The sequence below is a fragment of the Fusarium oxysporum genome, chromosome 4 (assembly GCF_000149955.1).
Source record: "Fusarium oxysporum f. sp. lycopersici 4287 chromosome 4, whole genome shotgun sequence".
NCBI lineage: Eukaryota > Fungi > Ascomycota > Sordariomycetes > Hypocreales > Nectriaceae > Fusarium > Fusarium oxysporum.
This window is the reverse complement of record NC_030989.1, coordinates 2,642,282-2,665,610: the sequence shown is the minus strand read 5'-3', so window position 1 is coordinate 2,665,610 and position 23,329 is coordinate 2,642,282. Positions and strand designations below refer to the sequence as shown.

The 23,329-nt window shown below is 48.7% G+C and overlaps 11 protein-coding genes across 16 annotated transcripts; 8 read left to right on the top strand and 3 right to left on the bottom strand.

Moving 5' to 3' along the window:
- Positions 1 to 461: 461 nt before the first annotated feature.
- Positions 462 to 2,057, top strand: FOXG_18664 (uncharacterized protein). The gene is made up of 3 exons (XM_018398801.1): positions 462 to 718; positions 772 to 1,247; positions 1,308 to 2,057. The coding sequence occupies exon 3, from the start codon at positions 1,564 to 1,566 to the stop codon at positions 1,900 to 1,902; it is 339 nt and encodes a 112-aa protein (XP_018238237.1). The 5' UTR covers positions 462 to 718; positions 772 to 1,247; positions 1,308 to 1,563; the 3' UTR covers positions 1,903 to 2,057.
- A 209-nt stretch (positions 2,058 to 2,266) lies between these two features.
- FOXG_03814 (uncharacterized protein) lies at positions 2,267 to 2,665 on the top strand (the record flags this gene model as incomplete). The annotated part of the gene is made up of 1 exon (XM_018381686.1): positions 2,267 to 2,665. One exon carries the CDS (start codon positions 2,267 to 2,269, stop codon positions 2,663 to 2,665), a length of 399 nt encoding a protein of 132 aa, XP_018238236.1.
- Positions 2,666 to 3,754: 1,089 nt separating this feature from the next.
- FOXG_18663 (uncharacterized protein) lies at positions 3,755 to 3,991 on the top strand (the record flags this gene model as incomplete). Its single annotated transcript, XM_018398800.1, has 1 exon — positions 3,755 to 3,991. The coding sequence occupies one exon, from the start codon at positions 3,755 to 3,757 to the stop codon at positions 3,989 to 3,991; it is 237 nt and encodes a 78-aa protein (XP_018238235.1).
- A 923-nt stretch (positions 3,992 to 4,914) lies between these two features.
- FOXG_03813 (uncharacterized protein) lies at positions 4,915 to 5,863 on the top strand (the record flags this gene model as incomplete). The annotated part of the gene is made up of 3 exons (XM_018381685.1): positions 4,915 to 4,965; positions 5,452 to 5,487; positions 5,648 to 5,863. 3 exons carry the CDS (start codon positions 4,915 to 4,917, stop codon positions 5,861 to 5,863), a joined length of 303 nt encoding a protein of 100 aa, XP_018238234.1.
- Positions 5,864 to 6,999: 1,136 nt separating this feature from the next.
- Positions 7,000 to 7,143, bottom strand: FOXG_18662 (uncharacterized protein; the record flags this gene model as incomplete). Its single annotated transcript, XM_018398799.1, has 1 exon — positions 7,000 to 7,143. One exon carries the CDS (start codon positions 7,141 to 7,143, stop codon positions 7,000 to 7,002), a length of 144 nt encoding a protein of 47 aa, XP_018238233.1.
- A 784-nt stretch (positions 7,144 to 7,927) lies between these two features.
- On the top strand, positions 7,928 to 12,086 carry FOXG_03812 (uncharacterized protein). Of its 3 annotated transcripts, none has more exons than XM_018381684.1 (3): positions 7,928 to 8,772; positions 8,930 to 9,978; positions 10,027 to 12,086. In XM_018381684.1, exons 2-3 carry the CDS (start codon positions 8,941 to 8,943, stop codon positions 11,707 to 11,709), a joined length of 2,721 nt encoding a protein of 906 aa, XP_018238232.1. In that variant the 5' UTR covers positions 7,928 to 8,772; positions 8,930 to 8,940; the 3' UTR covers positions 11,710 to 12,086. The 3 variants fall into 3 exon arrangements, with proteins under 3 accessions (XP_018238232.1, XP_018238230.1, XP_018238231.1); XM_018381682.1 differs by having other exon boundaries at positions 7,928 to 8,108; positions 10,027 to 12,047; XM_018381683.1 differs by having other exon boundaries at positions 7,928 to 9,978.
- A 153-nt stretch (positions 12,087 to 12,239) lies between these two features.
- Positions 12,240 to 13,797, top strand: FOXG_03811 (uncharacterized protein). The gene is made up of 2 exons (XM_018381681.1): positions 12,240 to 12,274; positions 12,340 to 13,797. Exon 2 carries the CDS (start codon positions 12,731 to 12,733, stop codon positions 13,607 to 13,609), a length of 879 nt encoding a protein of 292 aa, XP_018238229.1. The 5' UTR covers positions 12,240 to 12,274; positions 12,340 to 12,730; the 3' UTR covers positions 13,610 to 13,797.
- Positions 13,798 to 15,130: 1,333 nt separating this feature from the next.
- FOXG_03810 (1-acylglycerone phosphate reductase) lies at positions 15,131 to 17,077 on the top strand. Of its 2 annotated transcripts, XM_018381679.1 has the most exons (4): positions 15,131 to 15,338; positions 15,391 to 15,443; positions 15,496 to 15,664; positions 15,710 to 17,077. In XM_018381679.1, the coding sequence occupies exons 1-4, from the start codon at positions 15,304 to 15,306 to the stop codon at positions 16,341 to 16,343; spliced, it is 891 nt and encodes a 296-aa protein (XP_018238227.1). In that variant the 5' UTR covers positions 15,131 to 15,303; the 3' UTR covers positions 16,344 to 17,077. The 2 variants fall into 2 exon arrangements, with proteins under 2 accessions (XP_018238227.1, XP_018238228.1); XM_018381680.1 differs by having other exon boundaries at positions 15,131 to 15,443.
- Positions 16,369 to 18,846, bottom strand: FOXG_03809 (uncharacterized protein). Of its 2 annotated transcripts, XM_018381677.1 has the most exons (8): positions 18,418 to 18,846; positions 18,267 to 18,371; positions 18,079 to 18,222; positions 17,920 to 18,027; positions 17,768 to 17,875; positions 17,486 to 17,720; positions 17,185 to 17,440; positions 16,369 to 17,140 (listed from the first exon to the last, which is right to left on the bottom strand). In XM_018381677.1, the coding sequence occupies exons 1-8, from the start codon at positions 18,618 to 18,620 to the stop codon at positions 16,632 to 16,634; spliced, it is 1,668 nt and encodes a 555-aa protein (XP_018238225.1). In that variant the 5' UTR covers positions 18,621 to 18,846; the 3' UTR covers positions 16,369 to 16,631. The 2 variants fall into 2 exon arrangements, with proteins under 2 accessions (XP_018238225.1, XP_018238226.1); XM_018381678.1 differs by having other exon boundaries at positions 18,267 to 18,846.
- A 425-nt stretch (positions 18,847 to 19,271) lies between these two features.
- On the bottom strand, positions 19,272 to 20,730 carry FOXG_03808 (uncharacterized protein). The gene is made up of 3 exons (XM_018381676.1): positions 20,219 to 20,730; positions 19,875 to 20,165; positions 19,272 to 19,827 (listed from the first exon to the last, which is right to left on the bottom strand). The coding sequence occupies exons 1-3, from the start codon at positions 20,472 to 20,474 to the stop codon at positions 19,688 to 19,690; spliced, it is 687 nt and encodes a 228-aa protein (XP_018238224.1). The 5' UTR covers positions 20,475 to 20,730; the 3' UTR covers positions 19,272 to 19,687.
- Positions 20,731 to 21,013: 283 nt separating this feature from the next.
- On the top strand, positions 21,014 to 23,114 carry FOXG_03807 (uncharacterized protein). 2 transcript variants are annotated; one of them, XM_018381675.1, is made up of 4 exons: positions 21,014 to 21,453; positions 21,553 to 21,795; positions 21,846 to 22,224; positions 22,308 to 23,114. In XM_018381675.1, exons 1-4 carry the CDS (start codon positions 21,322 to 21,324, stop codon positions 22,889 to 22,891), a joined length of 1,338 nt encoding a protein of 445 aa, XP_018238223.1. In that variant the 5' UTR covers positions 21,014 to 21,321; the 3' UTR covers positions 22,892 to 23,114. The 2 variants fall into 2 exon arrangements, with proteins under 2 accessions (XP_018238223.1, XP_018238222.1); XM_018381674.1 differs by having other exon boundaries at positions 21,014 to 21,795.
- The last annotated feature ends 215 nt before the right edge of the window (positions 23,115 to 23,329 follow it).

The following is a 23,329-nucleotide window of genomic DNA, read 5'->3' as shown; positions in this document are numbered from 1 at the left end:
TTGCTACGAAGCGTTCTTATGCAAACTTTGCCATGCCGCTGCTTGATGGATGCAGTGTTGCCTCAACAGAAATGCAGCTTGTTCATGCTTGCGAATCGATTGATTCAAAGCACCGCATTATAAGTAGTACATCCTTGAGCAAACATGTAGTTCTGATAGCCCAGCATATAACTGGTGCCTTGTACTCGCGAAGTTTGTGATGATGATATCGGAGTTGTCGTTACCTTTCCCTGGGCTTCTTCCAAGGTGGCTAAACGAGATATTTACTCAGCGATTGTCATCTTGTCTATCATTTTATTTGTGCAAAATGGTATGTCTACTTAGATAAATGCCTTGAAGATGGCACGTTGTTGAAAACTGTCATCCCGTGAATAGAATGGCTGAGTTTGCACGTGCCCTGGAACAAGTATAACCCCCCCCCCTTCTTCCCCGATACCTTTTCTTCTTCATCACTAACGGCAACTTTATTATATATACTAAACTATCATTTTATTGATGAGGCAATGTAAACCCGACATACAGATCCCTCATCAGTATCTTTTGGGAATATCTCAGGCGGACCCATACCTGTTTCTCAAACCATCGTTCATGGCTAACATTCATCTCTTTGATTGTGGCAGAGTTGGCTCGAGAGATGACGGAGTAACCCAAAGAAGACGACTGTGTCGCGGGCTGTATATAAATGACCCTCTAAGATAAGGTGTATCTGTCTGCATCAGTACGTTGTCCCATTCCTTGCCTTCATGAGTATACTAACCTTGGAGCCTTAAGGGTTTTGAACGCAGCTCAGGCATCAACAACAACGGGAGACTGGAGTGCTAGCCATTCAATATGGTCAGCAGCTCCTTTCGAAACTCATACGATATAAATACAATTCAGCGCATGACTAGTCCCAGTGGTGTATGGGACCACTAAGTTCGCGCAGGCGTCTTGACCCGTTCACTCGTTCCGCTGCCCAGCTCTCGTCACCCTTGCTGGTGATAGATGCAATGAGATTGCCACCGCGTCTTCCACCCCATTGCATGCGCTACAAGTGCTAAAGCTTGCACTTCTGTTCTACGATGTATCTATAGACATCGAGAATCATGAATGCGACCCGTGGGCGGAAAATGGGATGGGTTCCGATACCACACGAAGCCTCACAAGGTCGAGTTCATGCCACTTGCCTGGCAAGAGAATGAGCCAATCATCCATCACCTAGGATAAAATGACTTCGTGGTTGGTCGGCCACTTCCTCGCTGGCCTTCGTGAGTTTCCATATTCTATTTGTCCTCCTACGCACTCTCATCCTAACATCCAACAATCAGACCCTTTCCTGAGACCATAAACCGTTACTTCCACCACAACCTATGGACGAGGTATGCAATGAATAAAGGGATTGAAAAGGCGATCGAGAAATCCCTCGAACCACGGATGTATAATTTCTCTCCCAGAGGATGTAGCGCTACACGTTGGCCAGCGAGCACAAGTTCTGCAAGGGCGAGACAGGCCATACATTGGGTTGTATGGCTATAGCCGTGGTGCTCGATCTTGGTGCAACCAACTGGTGTTGGTTACTTGTAAATGGAAGACATCTCACCTTGGGAAGATCTTGGATTCGACCATCTAGAAGCATCGGGATGTTTATGTTTGCCGCTTCGGAAAGACAGAAACACGACAAAAAGACTCCCAAACTCTAAGCTCACGCTGTATAAATATAAAGAGTTATCGACCCCCCTACATAGCCCATTAGGGCAATGCATCACCGCCGCAATGTCAAGCGACTCGCGGATGCTCACTTTCGGAAGGGGGACTTGGCCCTCGCATCTTCGATCACATACGATGTCTTGGGTACCAACAGCCCTCCGAATCCGGCACCTATCTATATCCAGGCGAAAATCTGTTGTCTTAGATAATAAATGAGGGCTAGATCAAGGGATTCGAGTCTTGCCCATCAAAGCCACAAGAAGAAGATCGAGTGCATCAATTGTGACAGCACAGTACCCGAAGCCTTCTGGTCTCCAAAGTTGGGATAGAACAAGAATATATCAGCATATATGCCGCGTATCGTCTACGATTGTAGTTCCCCTCAATTGTTCCGATAAAGATCGGGCCTTTTTCAGCGACAACATTCCGGTCGTTGAACCCTTCGAGTCTTTAAACTGGGTGTCTGTAACTTTCACTCTGCAAAGGGAAAAGATTAGAACGCAACAACCGAATAGGCGTTATATTGCCTGAATGTCTGGGCATATACCGACGTCCCAGCAGCTCAGAGGGACCATTCCACATGAAGACAGAACAAATGGGACCAAAGATGACAGCGACCATTAAGCGGTTCTACGAAGACCCCAATTCTCCAGACCAAGGCACTTTCGACTACCCCTATTACCCGGCAAACGAGCTCGAAGACCACCTTAGGCCCGATCGACTGGAAGAGGACCGCTATGTCATCCACGAGACGTCTTACGAGATGTTCGAGGGTAGCCCGTCGGTCGCGCACGGAAATTCCTATAAGCTGAAGAAAAAATACGACAAGTATAAATTCCCAGAGTTCCCCGAAGATAAAGATATAACTCCCCGGATGACGACAGACCAGGCCAAGGCGTTCCTCAACAGCCTTACATCAGAAAGCATTAGGAAATCGAGCAACTGGAGGCAGCCTATTTTCCATATTCAGCGCCCTTGATAGCCCACAGGCCCAGTCTTCATCATGACAAAATGATCATCTGTAGTATCAATCCAACATCCATATACAAACATAACCCAGGAGTTCAATGGCTGTATATTCTTGCTTGGATCCCTCCGCAAGCATTTTATATCTATATAACGTCTAGCATACGCGCTTAGGGATGTAACGTCGGGCACCCTTCTATTTGAGCGGCTGCAAGCTTGACTGCTATACTTGGCCACAGTTGTCAAGGTGGCATACTCACAAGATTTCAATTAAAGTTATAAATATCTCATGATAATCAACTTCAAATATCTTAGGAAGAAAGGGTTGCATTGCAGACGTAACGTTGAGGTGTCCTGCATCGCATCTCACGACGCCTGCCACCGCAGCGCCCATGGCGTTCAAGGGAAGCTCGTCGCAGGGGCGAGTGCTTGCGACGTTACCTGGCAAGAATAAGTTGCTACCTGGCTCTCCAAAGTGCATAAGGAGATGAGGATGACCTAGCCTACATCGCATTTGCTAGCCTGCAACAAGAAGCGGCCGCCGATGACGGCACACACGTCCTTATTTCTCTGGACTTGAAAGATAAAAAGCAAGTGAAGAACTGGGTCACAAAGCCCAAGTCCAAGTCCAAGGCCAATCTTGGAACCTCTCACTCAAAAACAAGATCAGGTTGCGCAAGTCCTCAACGATCCAGCCACATTGGTCTTGACTACGGCTTGCACCTCAGGATATCCTTGATACGGTGCAGGAAGAGTTCAACAACAACATCAACGCCATTGTTCATAAGCACAATCTAAACAATCAGTTGATCATTCAGCCTTACGTCCTTCTATCGACCAACATATCGGTAACAGGCCAGATGAGTAGAGAGAAGGGATGCAGACATCAGGTTTACCACCACTTCATTCTCTAACTATCCAGAGAGATTATCTGGTGACGAAACTTCATGCCTATTATATATATAAGACGACAGATGAGATCAAGTCGATACATAATTCACTTTCAAGAGATTCAGGTCTTCTGATATATTGTGCCAACCTATGGTGACTCATTCAGCGCGAGATTCACCGCGTTAAACAGCATTTATGTCTAAACGGCCTTATGCATGGTCCAAAGGACGATAACGACCCATACTATCACATACCTGCTTTGGAGGACAGGTTAGAAACCACCTGGACTGTCGTCGTCAAGTCCCGCAACGCGATCGCAGAAGTCGGCGACGGCAACGCCAATCGCCAGATGCACTTCGAACAAACATACCAATACGAGTTCGATCGTCGTATCCTGACGACCGACCGCCTTATTCAGCGTGAGGCCCAGATAAGTGCTGCCAAGTAGATGTGCTCTATTCATGAGCTGCTCAAGCGCACAGTCTGGTCCTTCGTTAACAGAACCTCACTCCATGCATGGTTCTTACTGGTAACCCTAATGTATTTCTGGCAACTGGAAAGTATGAAAATATCCCACAGAGACTCTTCAACACATTGTATGTCTTTGAAGGCATAGGCATATTGTCTGCTGCTCCCTTGTGTCAATAACATACACGACAGCATCACAAGGTTGAGTTCACAGCATACTCCCCAACGGGTTCTGACTTCACCAATTACTTGAGATATCATCTTGCTACCTATACGATAGGAATAATTTATTGCCTCGAGCTCAACGGTGCATTATATATATGTCGGTCCGGTTGTAACTCGAAAGTCAGCATAGGAAAGCGTGTGAAGTTCGCTCGGTATGTCACATATGCTTCGACAGCTCCACCTTGGCTACCCTTTGATAGGGTCTCTGCCGCAGTCACTACGCTGGACGTCTAGTCCACGTACCAATAACTTCCAGCCCTTACATCCCGTCGACTCACTCGAGGTACACGAAGCGGCCATCAACAGCTGCGGCACAATGGATCTCAAAAAGGGAATAGAGACCGATAACTCTAAAGGGGGTAAGAGAGAGTTACCGCGCATATGCCGCGGAGTAGAGGAAACTATCATAGAAGAGTTGGCCGGCCTCATCAATTCTTTTTTCATGACGAGAATTCGCAGCGTATCAAGAAGAACTTAGCCGATATATTCCATCTCGTCGATCAAAAGACTCAACGACTGCGTTAAAGCCCTTTATTTAACAGTAACAGGCGTTTTCCCTTAGCACAGCTGAACGAAGGGTCACTGCCACATGTTTGCAAATGATACAGACGAAAGCGCATTTCTTTAGAGATCAATCGCTCTGAAAGGGGATTCCTTAGTTCATAAAGAGGGTACAATATGCCCTACCTTAAGCAGTCCCGGTTCTTCGCCCTTCAGAACAACGACGGAGTAACAATTGCGATGATTCTTAGTCACCATCATTGCCCAAAAAGCACATGGATATTCGGGGCATATAGAAAAGAACAGTACCGACTTATTTCGAGATAGACTAGAAAGCATTCCAGTTTGAGTCCTTCTCCTGACTACACACTAAACTGTGGTCAAGAACGAAAACCACGCAAAAGGGTATAATGGCCCTCCCCTTCACGACCGCCATCACTTATTTTCCCGTCATTATCATGCCACATCCGTAAGAACCTGGCTTCGCTTTCGGGAGACGCCGGTACCAGAGAAGCCGCGCATACTATGGCGAGCATCGATGCACGCAGGCGGATCGAATCTAGCCATCGCGAGTCCCTAATGCCGCAAGTCATTGAGTATACCACACCTCAAAGAGACGATGAGAAAACCGACGGCAATCGCCGCTTTAGAAAGACACCAAGTCTACCTTGACCAACTATTCAACTGCAATGGATATATATATACATATTATAGTGCCGTGCCGTCGGCCCTACCTACGCTTTCGTGTTGGTAAGTATATGACTCCTCACGGCAGCAAACTGTTTCTCTTTTAAGACTGCGAGAAAAAGATCTCAAGGGCATTTGGCCAGCAGGAAAACCGTATAACTATATCTGTCAGAAGGTTAGCGCTAGACATGCGCTTATGATGAATATATATATATATATATAGCTAGTCGACCCGTCAGCTGTGGGAGTTCGTGATCATCGAATCGACAACTCTGAGAGCCTCTTAGAGGCCTACAGGATGATGCCACGAGGGCGACTAAGCATCATCGTCGCTGTGCCCCCAAACGGCTCGGGGTTCAGCATGACCACAACAGAGATCCCTTGGAGCGTACTGGTTCCAGTCAGTGCATCTCCTAATTGTTACTGCTACACCCAATAGGAGCTTCGAAAGTCGATGATCCGGATGATGGACGGCGACAGAATGTTCGCCGGAACAATCCGACTCTGGCTTCAGCTCAACACGATGGAAATAGACATTTCTGGAACGAGAAGCGAAGCAGAATGTGTGCGTGATCTTCGCAACTTCGCTGACGATGGCCTGACCGCTCACTGGTTGTCAAAATCGGGGACAGTAATCAACATACTCGTCCTCAAAATGTATCTGCAGTATACATGAAATGCTCAACAAGCAAGACTTGGACCTCATCCTATCCCAGAATGATATGCACACAAGCGAAGTCTCCGCGCCTTTTACACCACATAGCGGATCCTCGGGGACATTCTTCCCAAGGATATGACGGATTCGTCTAGCGTTTGAATCAAGGGCTTGATGAAAATCATTATGGCCCTTGCCTCTGCCAGGTGTGAATGACAATGCCGGGATTCAAACGATAGTGTAGATGACCAATGTGCAGTATGACCACTGGGTCTCAAGCCAAGTCTTCCAGTGTCATATATATACCTCCTAGGGCCAGGTCAAACGCCCCCCCATCACAAGTAGAGGCCGCAGTGCTCATTAGTATCCAGCTCCTTTGCACTCACCACCGGGCTCAGCGCGGACAGGAACAGTTGCGGACTCCCGAACCTATCTGGAGATACGTTGAAGGAGGCCTGGAAAGAGATGGCGGCTTAGTGGGCCATCATATCCTCCAAGGCTGGGTGCTACAAAGAGAAGAAGAAAGTATTCTTGGTTTACCAGGAGGAATGATGTACTCAGATTGTCATTATACCCCCTACAACGTCACGGCTCTTCACTGGGCTGCTTTCACCTCTCAATAAAGTAAAGTTGGTATTCTCCCTGATGCCGAACACTCATTTTACGCCCTGAATAGATTTCTAAAGACGAAAGAATATGTTCGTTTCGCGCCTTGAAGTATCCTGGCTGGGCTGTGCGAACAATTCAACTTGACCATGGCAGGTCAGCTCATTGACGCTAGCCTTGGTCGAAAGCATGGAGTACACAAGTAAGTATATTAGGATTGACCTATAGATAGCCCATTAATTACTCTTTTATACGTTATGTTCTGATGTTGAGCCTCACGGATTATTCTCCTTCTTTCCTTTCGTTGTCGCTTATTATCCTTCAAGCTCCTCGGGCAGGCCTCCACCTTCCATACCAATGAGGAAGCGGCCATACATGCCCTTTGGATATATCTTGAACTTACGCGCGCGGGCAGCGCAACGAATCAATGACCAAGTGACCCATGTGGTCTGGTTCATGACAGTCTCGGAGTGGGAGACATCAAAGGGGCATCTCAGCCATGATATGCAAGGCACATGTGAGGCTCATAGATTACTGGTCGGGCCAACAAGTTAGCCTTTCACGGACAGTCCTTCAAGCAGTCACAACACGATTAAAATGCGTCATCTTTGTGCTGGTAATGGAGCGTGCGATGGATAAAACGTATTAATGACGAAGAGAGGGTGCTAAGGCCTGGGTGTTGTGCCACAGTTGCGTGTCATTGGTGCCAGATGAAATCTGGGGTAAGGAAGCGCCAATGGCCGGAGGGGATGGGAATAGATATGATGTGAGCAAGGCCTCGTTGCGCGACTGATGTAAGACAGGAATTTATTACATTGGGGGTTAGATGGAACAGAATGGAAGAATACAGTGTTAGATAGAAATACAGATAATTAGTTGCACATCAAACGATCAAAATCGCCAGCCAAGACCTAAATGTGACCATAGCAAGGATACTCACTCCCGATGCAACGGCTCAGCGCATGCACCCTTATCCCAGCCCAACTAGGCCAGCTCCCGTCCGTCCCGCCCCCGATATCGCCAAAAGCCGGACCCATGTCAAGCCGCAGCCGGGCTGAAAGACGCTCAGGATCAGGATCAGGATCAGGGGTGGCCTAAAATATCGGTGAGCCTAATGTCTCTTTGTTGCTTTGTATCTCTGAGACGCGCACATGTATACAGTACAGGTCGTACAGGTCACCTGGTTATGTTATGTTGGGGGGGCAGAAGCTTGTCTTGTCTTATCTTACTCCTTTTTTCCTACATGTATTTCTTCTCTCTATTAATTGATCTTTTTTTCTGAAGACCTTTTCATTTTCTGCTGTTATGAGCGTCGTGATCATGTTTGACTCTTCGATAAATGGTGGTGGTTGTAGGGGATGTGCAAAGATATTGGAGTATGAGAAGAGACAGGCTGTGGAATTGCTGGTCAATTCTGACGATGGTAAGTGCTGCTCTCATATCGTTGACACTTGAGACGAATTAGGCCGGGTCCCTTCTATCTCAATGATATCCTTCATCGCTCATTCATTGTCCAACACATACTCAATCAAGGTTGAGTGGCCGGAACCATTCAACAACTACCCAAATATCTTCTTCTATCCTCAGAACTCTCATCACGTCTTGAGCAAGTCTTCAAGCCTCTCTTCTGACTTACAATCAACAATATTCCCCGAAAGGCTAGTGCCGATTTACGGGGCACCGGATCGTGTGGCTATTGATCCCGCAAGGCTGGTCAAGTGGCTGTGCTCTCATCCATCATCCAATAAACGCTTCAACATGACAAAAGGCTGTGGCGTAGTCGCCCATGATAACCAGCAATTGAGAGACATTCTCAACATTCTAGAGTGTCCAATTGCGAATCCTCAACCAAAAATGACACAATCAGGCTCAGCGGCTTTGTCTGTTTTCTTTTGAAGCTTTGGTTCATTTCGTGGACTTTTGGCAGGGAGAATAGGGAGAGACCCTGGGTTTGGCGATTGCGCAATCGCGTCATAACTGGCCGAATTCTGAGCGGTCTCGGCGCTGGAGCTTCAGCGCTGACTCTTGTTATCTTGCTTATCCACAACACCACAAATAATTGTATCAAGTTGGTGATAATCAAGAGTGTACGTTTCTTGCCTCAAATACGCATTTTCTCGTTTTGAGTTGTCTTTTCGCAAGCAATCATTTAGCACGCTTTCTTCTTCCTCGATACCCCTGTCTGCCCCTCCCTCGAGATCCTCCACCGCTGCTCCGACCACCAAGCTAACAAGCAGCTTCCAGACACCCTCACGATGCCTTCACGGACGGTATCACCGACAATGTCACCAGGCCCCTCGTCTCCGATCCTCTCACCCCTCGAAGCCCCCGAAGATCCTGCCACAAGCCCCGACCTCGTCCATTCTTTGTCCCATACAAGCACCGTCCTCGCTCTCGCCGTGAGTCCACAGCATGAGACGATCTACGCCGGTACACAAGACGGAGAGATTGTAGCATGGTCTCTTGACACATTCCGCCAAGTCCGCCGTGTTCAAGCCCACAAGCGTAGTGTCCTATCCTTATCATTGTCGCCTGATGCGTCACTCCTGTTTTCCAGCGCTGGAGATCCCATCATCAATGTCTGGGATCCAAGCACCTTGACTCGACTTTACGAAATCTACGGCTCCTACGATGTCGGCGATATCTTTTGTACCGCATACAGCCCCCAACATGAGACATTATACATCGGTGCACAAAACGCCACCATTCAATGGGTTGGCCTCAACGACGTTACAGCTCGTGTGTCCCCCGAGTCACAGCAGCATCCCGATCGACGAAACCATCGCTTCTTCGACTCTAAAGCTGTCGGTGGCGGCGCAAGTACACCTCGACGAAACGACGATCGATGGGGGTTAATACCAAAAGCACACACTGTTCTCGAGATGCATTCAGGCTGCGTTAGAAACTTTGCCCACTATGGGTATGTGTACTGTATGCTCATGGCTAAGGGACCAACAGTCGATGTTGGGACAGACGATGATGTCTTGATCTCTGGTGCGGGTGACGGCACAATCAAGCTTTGGAGCCTCGGGCATACGGTTGAGGATGATGAGGAGCTTAGCGGCGGTATTCAAGAGATCATGACACTGGGCTCAGATGATGGCGAGTCAGTCTTGTCCCTCGCACTCGATAGCTCGTTCCTGTACGCTGGCAAGCTTGACGGTATCGTTGAACTATGGGATCTCGATACTGCGCAGCGATTGAGGGTTATCAAGGCTCACGACTGCGACATCATGTCGATACAAATGGGCTGGGGATATTTATGGACTGCTGCAACTAATGGTTGGGCCAGCGTGAGTACTCTCATCGACCAGGCACAACTTTTTGCTAACAATTTCCAGAAATACAGTACCACCCACTACGGCAAATACCAACATGCATCCTCCGGAGCCGTTCCCCAGAAATACCAGTGCCTCCTAAGATGGGAAGCTCATCAGGGCAAGGTTCTTGCATCGGCGGTCACGAACTACAAGAACAAGCAATACTTCATCACCGGTGCCAACGATGACAATATCTCGATTTGGTCCATTGACACCGATAAGTGCAACAGTAAAGAGAAAGAAGTATCACAGGCCTCAGACAACCTCTTGCTGTCTTCTTTGCGAGAATTTGTGTCATACAAGACAGTCTCCTCTCGCCCCGAGTTTGCGGAAGACTGTCGCAAGGGAGCTACCTACCTCGGTGCGCTGTTCAAACGTCTCGGTGGTCATGTTGAGTTACTCAGCACCGAGAAGCATCACAACCCTGTCGTCTACGCCCACTTCTCAGCTAAGAAGGAGGCTGCTGAGAGGCGAAAGCGAATTCTTTTCTACGGCCATTATGATGTTGTCGCTGCCGACAGCCGCAAAGGCAAATGGGAGACTGATCCATTCACGATGCAAGGAACTAACGGTTACCTGTATGGTCGTGGTGTCAGTGACAACAAGGGTCCCATCATCGCTGCGCTGTATGCAGTGACCGATTTGATGGAGAACCAGCAACTAGAGAACGACGTTATCTTCCTCATTGAGGGTGAGGAAGAGTTTGGTTCGTTAGGCTTTGAGGAAGCTGTCAAGAAGAACAAGGAGTTGATCGGCGAAGTTGACTATATCTTGCTTGCCAACAGTTACTGGTTAGACGACGAGGTCCCGTGCTTGACGTACGGTCTTCGTGGTGTTTTGCACACAACTGTCTGTGTTGACGCACCTCGTCCAGATATCCACTCGGGTGTCGACGGCTCGTACATGATGAATGAGCCTCTTTCAGATCTCACTCAGATCCTTGGCAAGCTCAAGGGCCCTGGCAACCGGGTACAGATTCCCGGCTTCTACGATGGCATTCTTCCGGTGACACCTGAAGAGGAAGCGCGCTACGATGATATTGCCCAGATCTTGATTCGCAGTAATCCTGAAAAAGGCCCCGAGGAGAGGCTCAAACAGTCGCTTATGGCAAGGTGGCGCGAGCCCAATCTGACACTCCACCGATACAAGGTTTCTGGTCCTGATGGAAGTCTAGTAAGCAGTCATGCCAGTTCCCACATCAGTCTGCGCATGGTGCCAGGACAAGAAGTGGACAGCGTGATTGAAGCACTCGTCAAGTTCCTTGAGAATGAGTTTTCTCAGCTTGAGTCACAGAACAAACTCACCATCAACGTCGACAACAGAGCCGAACCATGGCTCGGAGACCCTACGAATGCCATCTTCCAGACATTGGAGAAGGCCATCCTGGAGACGTGGGATGAGTGTTTCGAAACGTCGCCCTCATCAGGTGAGGTTACACCAGAGCCCGAAAAGGCAGAAAAGTCCAAAGAGGAAGAAGTTCTGTCAGTCAAGACCAAGCTTGGCAAACCACGTAAGCCGCTTTACATCCGCGAGGGTGGATCCATCCCAGCGATTAGATTCTTGGAGAAAGAATTTGGAGCTCCTGCAGCTCATCTGCCTTGCGGACAGTCAAGCGACTCCGCTCATCTGGACAACGAGCGGATATGTCTGCTGAACCTATTGAAGGCTCGTGAGATTTTTGGCAAGGTGTTTAGTCGATTGTAAGACTGGTGAGACAACGGGCGGGGCTGAAGTGAGATATGGAATTTGGTATATTTTAAAAAATGGAGAAATGTAGGAGAATGATACCCTTGTTTGTGGAAGTCAAGCAATATCCTGGCCGATGCATAGAAATCCACATGCCAGCTCAGAGAAAAAGTAAGGCTGATTGGGATCCTACGGAGTTAACGTTGCCGTTGGAGATCGTCTCTATGTAGTCTAAGCTTTTGCCAAGCCTTGACGTTCCGTAGGGCTGTGACTGATGATCAGTTCAGATGATAATGATCTTGCCACGGATAAGTATATCATCCATTTATCAGTAATGACTGACATTATCTTCGGTTCTCACACTCAATCTTTTGTGGTGAAACCGACATCGACACAAGCCACAGAGCACGGCTGATGGACATCCGGCCGGTTCATCCTAAAATTAGCCCGAAAATCACCAATCAGGGCTCCCTCCTGACGATTTACTGCGCCATGGACGGATGGGGCTTGGGAGGGTCGATCCTCGATTGTTCTCACGCCTGATTCTGAGATGGGTTTGGTGCTGACTGAAGGATCGTCCAAGGTAATTAAATCAAGCCAGTCCAAACAGCTCATAGTCGCAGTGCTATTCCACTAATTCCGTCATAGTTTTTGGAGGTTCCGATAATTTAGACACTAAAACCCCCCCCCCCCCCCCAAACCCGGTTCTGTCTTTCTTCTCCCCCCTGTTTTTTCCTCCCTTCTCCTCTTTTTTGCATCATCACATCGAACATTTAAAACAAAACATCACCATTCGTTATCTTTTTCCTTTTTTTCTGTCATTCGCTACAATACGAGCTGGGAATTATTAATTTTTTGTGCTTCAAGAAGTAAATGTCTTTCGGCTTTTGAATGATTGATCAATCAGCAATTGTTTTTGCATAATTAGCCTGGTTGGGTGGCTTTTTCAGCTGAAAACCAGGTTCCCGTCTCTCTCAAGGGGGCCCTCCAAAAAAAAAAAACACCAACCAACACGCATCCAGTCCAATTGGCATCAACCATGGCGTCGCGTTGGTTCACGCTCCTCCTCCTCCTAACGCCTTCATTGGCTCTCGACAACAATTTCGACTTCTACCCCAAGGGCGCGCAGAAATGTCTCTCCCAAGCCGCCGACGACGCCTCGTGCACTGGCGCGGACAGCAAGGAGCTGAACTACTGCCTCTGCGGTCTTGGCAACTACAACAATGACTTCATCCTCGGTTCCGCTGCGTGTATCGGCAAGCAGTCGCCCGGCGATGTGGATGAGACGTACGATACCATGAACGAGGCGTGCTCTAATTCGCAGACGCCGATGAAGGTTACCAAGAAGGAGTATCAGGAGGCGGCGGAGAAGGGTGCGAGTGCGAGTACGACTACTGATGCGGCTACCTCTTCGACTGCTTCTGCGACGGCGACCGACTCGGCGAGTACCACGAGAGACACAGCTGCTGCTACGACGAGCGCTGAGAACAACGATGATTCGGGCTTGTCAACGGGTGCCACAGCGGGAGTAGCTGTTGGTGCAGCAGTCGGTGGTGCAGCAGTAGTAGGCCTATTCGTGTGGTTCTGGATGCAGCGCCGCAGGAAGAACGCCGAAGAATCGCACCCCATGCTGCCCAACTACGAGAACCGCGACGGTTCACCCTATCAACCTACCGAGCCGAAACCAGCGTGGTCAGCAGCGGGTTCGCCGCAGCAAGCAATGGGCACACCGGATCCAAATGCTGGATTCTACAAGCCTCCTGAGCCGGTGGAACTGCCGCCTGAGCCAGCGCCTGTTTATGAGATGGACGGGACGGGTACTGCGGTTGAGATGGATTCTACGCCTGTTGATCCACGGGGGAATAGATCGCGCTTGAGTTCGTCGCATTCGTCAATATCATCGGGCTGGAGAGATTAATGGTTTATAAAAGAATGAAGGAATAATGGTTCTGGATGGGTATGAATGAGGTTATAGCCTCGTGGAGTTTGGACGGTACAGGATGTATCACTGGTTGTCATTTAGCGTAAATACTTGACTGTTTCATCATATTTTGTTCTTTGACGAAGTCATTGTTCGAATTGTTCACGATTGCGGCGGTTTCTGTCGCAGTCAACGGTCAATGAGAGGCATCCTACGATAAGAGATGCTCTCACGCCGTAGGTGATACTATACTGCCTCAGAACTACCAGTGTCTACTTATTTTGCTCACAAGGCCATTTGTAGCCTGTGGATGGTAGGGCAAGTGGGCGCAAGGACTCAGCCGAGACAGCGAAGCAGTTCATTCTTATTTGCACCAGCCTTGGGGTCCGGTTCAATCTTTGAAACGTCGTCGTCGCTCATCTGAAAAGCACTCAGTATGTTCCTGTCGACTCAAAACCCAAGGTCTAGCCCCCAAATCTGCCTCCTTTCTTGCGCGATAAGGTTTGAGGCCTACGTGCTTTGTAGTGCAGGCGTTAAATGAAGATTATCACAATCCAGGTAAAGTTTATTGTTGCCGACGGAAGAAATGCGAGGCGAAGTCCATTCTCTTCAAATAATATGTTGCCGTTTTCGTTCATCCCGGTGTTCTATTACAACATGCGGCTCCAAGTCGGCACTTGGTCTGTTCATCTTTTTGCTATCAATGCATTGCAAGTTTGAGCTGGGAGTCTCCATGTCGGCATCAGTTAGTATCAAAGTCTCTCTCACAGAATGGCCAGAGGGGTCTTGGCTCCATCAAAGTCAGTTCCCGACAAAGCGCCCATCTGGTGTTGGAGGTTCGTTGAGATAGTTTGACTTGCGAGGAATGGTCGTTTATACATATCTTCGGGATTACCGGCTACGTAATCCAGATGTTAGCCATATCCAATGCTTCACCCTGCTCACGCGATCTGATCAGTGATCCTTGAAGGAACCCCGGTTGCCTGTAAGTTGCTCCGTTGCCGTTCCTGGCCATTACATCCGTGATCCTTCATAAAAGCCCAGGGAGTTAGCACTAAGGCCCTCTCTACCTTAAGCTTCAAATTAGTCCTGGCGCCCATTGTCACTGCTTCTGAGACCTTCCAGAGAGTCCAGAGGAGAGGTATGTAATAATTCCTGTGGAAGTCATATTCAGCCCATTTGAATCAGAGGTTGTTCATAAACGATGCGCATTCTTGCTCGGTATTGCAAAGTACAGGGTAGCATTTGGATGTGTATACGAGGCAACAAGTTCCCCGCTTCGAAGACAAAGAACTCTCTACCGTCAACCATAGATGCCTAGTAACAGACGGGGAATTAATAAAAGCCCTAAGGCTGATTTTATTCCTCAATTCAAGTCATTAGATCAAGATAGAGACTCGCATTCGCACTCGATAATCGTATAGTGACACTTCAACTCCCAACGCGAGCCCGCGGGCAGCGAAACCAGGTCGATGCTCAGTGGCTGAAACGTCCCAAATCGTGATCCACCGTGGGTCTCGGCATGAGATGGAGAAACAGCTCGGACCAAGTTCACATGTTTTCACTTTACTTTAAGTGCTTCGATAGACCTCAATCGCAAGCTTCAACACCACGATTATTTACTTGCAGTAGTGCTCACTCTCAACGAATCAACTTACATCTCTTGTTAGAATTGGGAACTTGTTAGCAAAATGGCCGAAAGAAAAACTTACGTTCTCATCACTGGGTAAAGCAATTGAGCGCCGAAATTGTTGAGGATTGGATACTGATGAGAGTAGATGCTCGCCTGGAGGTATCGGCCATTCTCTAGCTGATGAGTTTCATCGTCAGGGTGAGTTGAATAATTGGGGTTATGTCAATTGAGTACTGATTCACTCTCACAGGCTGCCATGTCATTGCGACGGTGCGAAACACAGACATGATCAAGGATCTTGAAAGGCCCGGCATCAGCGTCTTCCCTCTTGAGATCACCTCCGCCAAGAGTATCCAAGAGTGCAAAGAGAAGGTCTCTGAGCTCACTGGTGGCCGCCTCGACATTCTCGTCAACAATGCGTAAGTACACGCTCTTAGTCTATTGCGCATAATTGACTCTCCTAGTGGCCGAACTCACACCATCCCTTCCATTGACACAGATCTTGACGATGTTCGCCAAACATACGAAGTCAACGTCTTCGGCCCAATCCAGATGGTTTCAACCTTTGCACCTCTCCTCATTGAAGCCCGTGGTCTCATCATCAACATCTCCAGCACATCTACCCTTGTTCCCTACATCTTCGGCGCCATTTACTCCTCCACCAAGGGCGCCATCAACGTCTGGTCCCGCGCCCTTCGCCTTGAACTTAAGCCGTTCAACGTGCGCGTCATGGTCGCCGTCACCGGAACAGTGCGATCCAACATCGCCAGCCGGACACATCGATCTCTGCCGCCGAACTCTCTGTACATGCCCATAAATGACTTTTTCCAGCGACGATTGACATTCAGTCAGCGAACGGCGACGATGCCGACGGAGAAGTATGCGGAGAAGCTGGTGACCGCTGCGTTGAAGGGTGAGGGATATCTGGGCGGGTTGATCGGCGGCACACCCGACTGGTTTTATGCAGGGGGAATGGCGACCAAGACTTGGATTCTGTCGTGTTTGCCTAATTGGGTGAATGAGACGGTCATTGGTATCTTCTTTGGCATCGGAGGCTTGACCAAGAAGATCCAGGCTGCGCGCGCAAAGAGAGATTAGAGAGAAGGTTGAGCTTAGGATGCTGGAGGATGAGATGTGATCACGGCAGAGTATAACGCGTTGCGTATTGGGTTCAATTGAACGCATTCAGTATATCACCTTTGAGGAACTCCCGAAGTTCTAAGTCATTAAGCTCCCAGGGAGCGATAGAGAGTGCAAGAGAATTGAATGATGTACACTGTATGTATGTGCTGCTTGTTTCTATATCTCTAATGAGTGATCTTGACTACTGCGATGGACGTCACCGGTGTCGCATCGCGCTCTCCATGCATTCTAACAACCGACCGTTTAAGCCCACTTTCCAAGCAAGCTCATGAGGACCATGCCGCAGACCAAACCAAACAGAGCCAAAAGCGTAGTAAGGGGGCTAGCATCGCTGAGTTCACCTCCCAGCATCCAATCCTGAGCCCACATCTCAACTAGACCAACCCAGACGAGGATACCAGCGGACAAAGCATCCAGAGTACCAATAGCGATCAAGGTAGCAGGGTCGTTTCCGTTGAAGACGTTCAGAACACCAATACCAATCGCCATGCCGATGGGGGTGACGATGGCGAAGCCAGAAGCAAGGACGAGTTTCTTCCACAGAGGGACAGTAGATGTTCCGGTTCGTTCAACGGATGGAGGTGGTGTAGAGTGTGAGTGTGAGTGACCCAGAGCGAGGGGCATTTGACCATAGCCAAGCGAGGCGATCCGTGTACCGAGGGCAATACCTTCGAAAAGTTGGTGGAAGATGATGACGATGGAGAGGGTGATGAAGAAGGAGTCTCCTGCTACAACGAGAGTGATACCGATGACTGAAGATGTTAGTTGGGGTATATAATAAGAGTGACGGACGTACGGATTGAGTGGAAGATGATACCAGCTTCCATGATGGTAATGTTGGCCATCTCGGCTTTCTCCACAGCCTTAGGTGACAAGTAAGCTGAGTCGGTCTCGGTCTTCTTGGTCAACTGCCATCGCATGGCGCGCTGAACACAGAACTCGATAAGGAACGAAATGAAGAGACCAGCCATAACGATAGCAGCAGTAGTAGCTTCGTATTGCAGCTCGCCAAGACATTCGTTGCCAAACATCATGAACGCATGGGTGAACAACTACAACGGTCAATCATTGTCTCCAAGGGGAGTGGGTAAACGTACGTGAACAAAGGCAGTCGAGATAATAACTCCAGTACCGAACTGCTTGAGAATCGTGAGGACAATGTTCGATCGCACGGGAACAAATGTCGACATGAGAATCGGCCCAAAGACACCAATGGAACTGGCGACCAGAACGACGAACAGCATTCCGATACGAATGCCGATCTTGTAGTCTCTGTCTTTACGACCACAGTCTCGCTGACCGCCCTCTTCGGAGCCACCGCCGACGCAGTGTCTGTCGCGTGTTAGTCAAGTTCTCGAGGGGATGAAGGAGCTACGAACTCGACGCCTGCGTGGAAATGGCAATGCTCTTGCTGAGGGTCTGCTTTACCGGATTCGACATCTGCAGCTGGGAGAATGGGAGCTTCGCCGTCATCGGACATGCAGTAACTGAAAGGTTAGCCGGACATGGCAGTGATGGAAGAGGAACGTACGTTTCTTCGCCATGGCTGTGGCAGCTTGTGAGTTGAGCGGGATACTCCTCGGTGTTGGTGATGGTAGTCTGGACGTAGTATTCTGATGAGCTGGGGCCTATGCAGTAGCTGGTCTTGTTAGACACGAATCTTCTATCAATAGTGGAAGAGCAGACTTACAGAGACGCCTCATGCATGTGGCAGTCAGACACGGCAGTGATCTCGTCCTTCTTCGCGGCAGCAGTTTCTTTGGCGGTCTGAGTAGTGGCTGTACCACCTTCCACGAGGACCTGGACTTCTCCGCCGTTGGGGTTCATGCAGTATCTGATCAGTTAGCTACGCCAGAATGTCATGAGGATAGAACTTACGTGTCCGAGCCATGGCTGTGGCAGTCTGTGTACGAAGTGGGAGGATCCTTTGTCATGGTCGCTTCAAGAATGATCTGATACTCATCAGAGCCATCCATACAGAACCTAAACTGTCAGCATATCTTGCGAAAGGGAGAAAGGAGGTATGTACTGAGTAGGACCATGCATATGACAGCCCGTCAAGCTCTCAAAGTCAATGCTGGTCTTGGTCGCAGTGGCAGACGCCTGTCTCTTGACAGCCCCTGGGTTCGCCGTCGCAGAAACAGCGACGACGAAGAGGAGAGACCCAGCGATCATAGTGGCACGACGGCTCTCGAAGAAACTCTTGACACGAGTCATGATAGAGATTTTCATATGAGTTGAATGATGCTGAAAAAAAAAGAATAAAATCTGGATGTTTAAGCTTATTATGTATAGCTACTGCGAGAGGCAACTTCATTTAGCGTGGGGGAATAGGTGAACATCAAGGTCCTCTCTTTGTCAGTGAAACTCCAACAGGGCTCTTGGCACCGAACAAAAAGAACCGTGGGGCGACATTGGATGACCTGGATGTCTACGAGAAGCCTTTTCCAGAAGAGATATTACGGTACAGGACATGACAAAAGTGGCAATCGGCCAGACCGTGGATCTTCCTGCCTCAAACTAAAACTACATCGTTAGAAACCCAACGATCCGATTTGATACCGCGGACAGGTAAGCTTGCAAACAAGGTTACTTACTAGTAGAGATTTTCCCTTTTACCCAAAAGACCGCGGAATTTAGTCCTTTGTTTATTCCCCACGGCTAACTCGATATTCGGCGGTGATGGTGGGTTGCTGAGAACCTTGATGGGCGTGGGCCAAGCCCTGGTGAACTTTTGCTGGAGCTGAGAGATTTTTGACGTGATGTGATCTGTTTTTCGGGGGAATTTTGAATATGCAGGACAGGGGTAGGGGAGGGATGGAAAACAAGGTTATGTTTATGGGTAATTTTGGGTGCGGCGCTATTGAGGAGGTTGTTTTGACGTGTGACGTGTGACGTGAGGGTGAAGGTGAAGGTTTGTTTGAGTGAGGCTCAGCTGTCAATTACGCGAACATTTTTAGTTGAATTGTGATACTTACTTTGGGAATGTGTACTGAAACAACTTTTGAAAGCACTTATGGAGGACGTTTGTAGGATTGGATTGGCTCTTCATTCGAAGAGATCAGTCATACAAGACAACCAACACTCACCCATAACGCAACAACTTCAAAGCAAGGTCAGGTAAAAGTCGTGATTAAGGAACATATCTACGTCCCATCTTTAGACCAGTAGTCAAAATGCTTCCAGTCCATCAAGATCAAGAAACAAAGTTTACATGAAGTGCGTCTTTCTATCTTCCACTGCATCAACCTAGGGCTCGACACGGACATCCCCAGATCATCCATTCTCAACCTCACAATTTAAAGAGCGAAAACAGCGGCAGCGACCATGCCAGCCAGAGGGATCATCTGACCGATGGCAGCGTTGTCGGTAACAGCAGCTGAGTCGCTGGAAGTGGGAGTGCTGTCTGAAGCAGCGGTAGCGGGACCATCGCAGTGCCCTAAACAGTCAGTAAGCGATTACGAGTGATGGGAGGAAGAAAAGTACAGTGGTCGCCGTGGGGCTCGCAGCCAACGGACTCGGTGGGAGAGGGAGCGAGCGAAGCGGAAGCACCAGCGGAGTGGCTGTGATCGTGCTCAGACTCGGTAGCCTTGGCCTCAACGCCAGTGCGGGCAGCCTCGCAATGCCAGTGGTCGCCATGGGGCTCACAGCCGGTGGACTCAGTAGGAGAGGGAGCAAGAGAACCAGATCCAGTAGCATCGTCGTGGTCGTGGTCATGCTCAGACTCAGTGACCTTGGCCTCAGTCGCAAGGGTAGATCGAGCGCCCTCGCAGTGCCCTAGACATCCATGTAAATAAGCGGTTGCGAAATGAAGGGAGTGAAGAACATACAGTGGTCACCGTGAGGCTCACAGCCGACAGACTCAGTAGGCGAAGGAGCAAGAGCCTCAGTTGCACCGGCAGAGTGATCATGGTCATGGTCATGGTCAGCCTCAGAAGTAGCAGCGACAGCATCAGTACGAGCAGCCTCGCAGTGCCAGTGATCACCATGGGGTTCACAACCAACAGACTCAGTAGGCGAGGGAGCCTGGGCCATGATGGCGGGGAAGAGGCCGAGAAGAGCGACGGCGAAAGAAGTGGTCTTCATCTTGGATGCGCGTGAGAGATGTCAATGTTGATGTGAGCGAGAGAATGTTGAGGTGAGATACAAGTGGGAGAGGAAATTTTTATATCCCTTGCAATAAGAGAAAGAGAGTGATTCACAGGCTCTGCCAAGAGAATTGCCTTGCCACTTGCGAGGTTCGTAGGATGCGAGTGTTGGGCTAGCAAGGAACGGGCTGTCGGGGAGGGAATAATGGACGCATTGAGAGATCCATTGTAAGCGCGTGGGGGTATTACGAGCTCTATAGACTCTGCTGGGGCGTATTGTCCTCGAACTGGATCGCTCAGCTGGGCTTTGAGATGACGGCTCAACCGTTGGTCACCGTCTGTCAAGATGCATCCAACACCTCGTGTAAGTGCAAGTCAGTAGAGGCATGCTAGTCAGGTACTCAGCACCCCTCTAATCTCGATTACAACCAGCCACATTGCTCACACCAACAACTAAAACGTCTCTATAGCCTAAAGGATCACGATAAAAGAGAACCCAAGTCCCTGTCGTTGATGTCCCTGTAGCTCATCGTGAGGCTTCTCTTGGCAATGCCCATCAAGGTCCTCACCTTAAAAACTGGATCCCCTGGACAACCCCACCAACGACCACAAATAATCGTATCCACTCTGCCACTGCAGTGCTCGGCCAAGAAACGAATCAGGCAACTCTTATTTTTTATTCCTCGACAACGGGAATAAAAAGTCTGTAAAACGGGCTGGTAGGTACTTGCGATGAGTTTGCGGTGCCTGTGACTAACCATAACCTTGATAAAATTGAAACTGTATTCATTCAACGTGAATGTACATCATTTCCTCCAAACCCCTCTATTGCACTGCACTTCAGTATGAAGCCACACCTGGTCGCCTCAATGGCCCTCACCCTCCTGTTCGCACCGTTATGCACATCTGCAGACGAGAACATCAAGGTAGACGCCTTGAAACAAAACAACCCTAATCTCGCCTCCATCCCCAACCTGGTCTGTCTCCTGCTATTCCTGCTCCTCATCGCATACAAACTTCGGAAGAGAATGCTCACCGCGACAACCACATTCCCCCAGCTAACCCGTCGATCACAGTCCGGGTCTGTTGTCACTTCACTAGAGCAGTTCTCCTGTAACCCTGATACTCCTCGTCATGTCGAAGCCAAGAAGAAGTTGGATAAGAGCATGGCGATAGGATGGGGGAATTGGAATGCTCAGCATCCAAGACATCGATTGCTTGATGCATTGTACGGATACAGAAGATACCATGAGCGCCAAAAGGCTGAAGTTGATCGATTTGAGGGTCTTTATAAACATGTTTCTCGAGCTCAAAAATCTGTGAGTTTGCCTTGTTCACGCGTATTTTCGCAACTCTAACATGAACAAAGTTACTAGAACATCAAGTCAACTACTCCAAAAAGTTCACTCGCATAAACGCTCTTCTGAAGAAGAACCAGGAGCTCTGTGATGTCATAGTTCAAAATGCCATGACCTTCTATGGTATTAATGAAGAGGAGCTTCAAAGGCATATCAGTGCTGCTCAATCTTCAGGGAGGCTTGCGGATAAGATTTCTGTATCTCAAGCATTGAAGCATTATGTTCGAGACTGGACAGAAGAGGGAGAATCTGAGAGAAAGGAGACTTTCGCTTGCCTCGTGAAAACACTTCAGGGGTTGTTTCCTGTGAGAGATGATGAGAGTCCGGTAAAGGTTCTTGTTCCTGGATCGGGTCTGGGACGACTTGGACATGATATTGCAAGACTTGGAGGTAAGAAACGCTTGCAAACCGCAGCATCTCATCATGCTTTAGCCTTTTGTCTGAGACAATAATTCAGTACTAACAATATTCAGGATTCGAGGTGACTGTGAACGAATGGTCCATGTATATGAACATCGCCTACCGCTTCATCGAAGCCAACCGCGCTCAAAACACCCACTCATTCCACCCCTTCATCGACGGCTGGTCCCACCACGCCACAGAATCCGATATGATTCGCGAACTTACCTTCCCCGACACATCCCTCAACTCAACATCCGTGGTCCTTACAGAAGGCGACTTCACAACCGTCTTCAACGACAAAACCGGCTACTACGACATAATAGTAACATACTTTTTCATCGACACAGCACGCAACCTAATGAGCTATCTCGATACCATCAAAAAGGTTCTGAAACCAGATGGACACTGGGTAAACCTTGGACCATTGCTCTATGGAACTGGACCGTTTGTGCAGTTGACGTTGGAGGAGATTGTTCAGGTCACTGAGGCGATGGGGTTTGAGTATCTTGACACGGAGGAGAGCTGTGGACCGTTGACGTTTGAGGGGAGGACAATTAGAAGTATGGAAGCTGTTTATGGGTTTAACAATAAGGCTTTGACGAAGAGTGCGTACAATGCGCAGTTTTGGGTTGCCAGGAGGTCGATGAAGCCATAACAGCGAGATCTCAGCAATAGAATGATAGATTTGAGATTCCCCAACTAGCCTACCACCTAGAAACTATTTTATGGACCATACTTCTTCACATACGCTGGCATTTAGCGTATGATGAAGCTCTTTACTTCTCATGAAAGCCAACTCGTGAAGCTTTTGTGATTGCTGATTCTGTGTTATTTTCCATGAGAAGTCGCCAGTTAGATATTACCAACCAGATATGCCGTCTCTTCCTACAACTCTTCAAAGAGAATCTGTTTGAGTCAACTCTTACGTTTCCCATCTCAACGGGTTCCTAGAGACTTTGGAGATATAGTAATCCTCTTATTACCAATGGTAAGTCTTGATGGCTCTAGCCTTTTCTTACCTTCATGAGAGATAATGTCTTGCCAAAGCCACCCAAGCAATTATCGTTCTAGGACGTGTTTGTGAATAGCCAGT

Excerpts from the sequence above, each read along its gene's own strand:
- FOXG_18664 (XM_018398801.1), top strand. The coding sequence starts at position 1,564 with ATGGAAGACATCTCACCTTGGGAAGATCTTGGATTCGACCATCTAGAA.
- FOXG_03811 (XM_018381681.1), top strand. The coding sequence starts at position 12,731 with ATGGCGTCGCGTTGGTTCACGCTCCTCCTCCTCCTAACGCCTTCATTG.
- FOXG_03807 (XM_018381674.1), top strand. The coding sequence starts at position 21,322 with ATGAAGCCACACCTGGTCGCCTCAATGGCCCTCACCCTCCTGTTCGCA. Across the intron at positions 21,796-21,845 it reads TTTCTCGAGCTCAAAAATCT|TTACTAGAACATCAAGTCAA; the intron begins GTGAGTTTGCCT and ends ACATGAACAAAG. Across the intron at positions 22,225-22,307 it reads TGATATTGCAAGACTTGGAG|GATTCGAGGTGACTGTGAAC; the intron begins GTAAGAAACGCT and ends AACAATATTCAG.
- FOXG_03809 (XM_018381677.1), bottom strand. The coding sequence starts at position 18,620 with ATGAAAATCTCTATCATGACTCGTGTCAAGAGTTTCTTCGAGAGCCGT. Across the intron at positions 17,441-17,485 it reads TCTCGACTGCCTTTGTTCAC|TTGTTCACCCATGCGTTCAT; the intron begins GTACGTTTACCC and ends TGACCGTTGTAG. Across the intron at positions 17,141-17,184 it reads TATCATCTTCCACTCAATCC|TCATCGGTATCACTCTCGTT; the intron begins GTACGTCCGTCA and ends TAACATCTTCAG.
- FOXG_03808 (XM_018381676.1), bottom strand. The coding sequence starts at position 20,474 with ATGAAGACCACTTCTTTCGCCGTCGCTCTTCTCGGCCTCTTCCCCGCC. Across the intron at positions 20,166-20,218 it reads TGAGCCTCACGGTGACCACT|GGCACTGCGAGGGCGCTCGA; the intron begins GTATGTTCTTCA and ends ATGGATGTCTAG. Across the intron at positions 19,828-19,874 it reads CGAGCCCCACGGCGACCACT|GGCACTGCGATGGTCCCGCT; the intron begins GTACTTTTCTTC and ends CTGACTGTTTAG.
- FOXG_03810 (XM_018381679.1), top strand. The coding sequence starts at position 15,304 with ATGGCCGAAAGAAAAACTTACGTTCTCATCACTGG. Across the intron at positions 15,339-15,390 it reads ACTTACGTTCTCATCACTGG|ATGCTCGCCTGGAGGTATCG; the intron begins GTAAAGCAATTG and ends TGATGAGAGTAG. Across the intron at positions 15,444-15,495 it reads TGATGAGTTTCATCGTCAGG|GCTGCCATGTCATTGCGACG; the intron begins GTGAGTTGAATA and ends TCACTCTCACAG.
- FOXG_03812 (XM_018381682.1), top strand. The coding sequence starts at position 7,991 with ATGAGCGTCGTGATCATGTTTGACTCTTCGATAAATGGTGGTGGTTGT. Across the intron at positions 8,109-8,929 it reads GCTGGTCAATTCTGACGATG|ACACCCTCACGATGCCTTCA; the intron begins GTAAGTGCTGCT and ends AGCAGCTTCCAG. Across the intron at positions 9,979-10,026 it reads CAACTAATGGTTGGGCCAGC|AAATACAGTACCACCCACTA; the intron begins GTGAGTACTCTC and ends AACAATTTCCAG.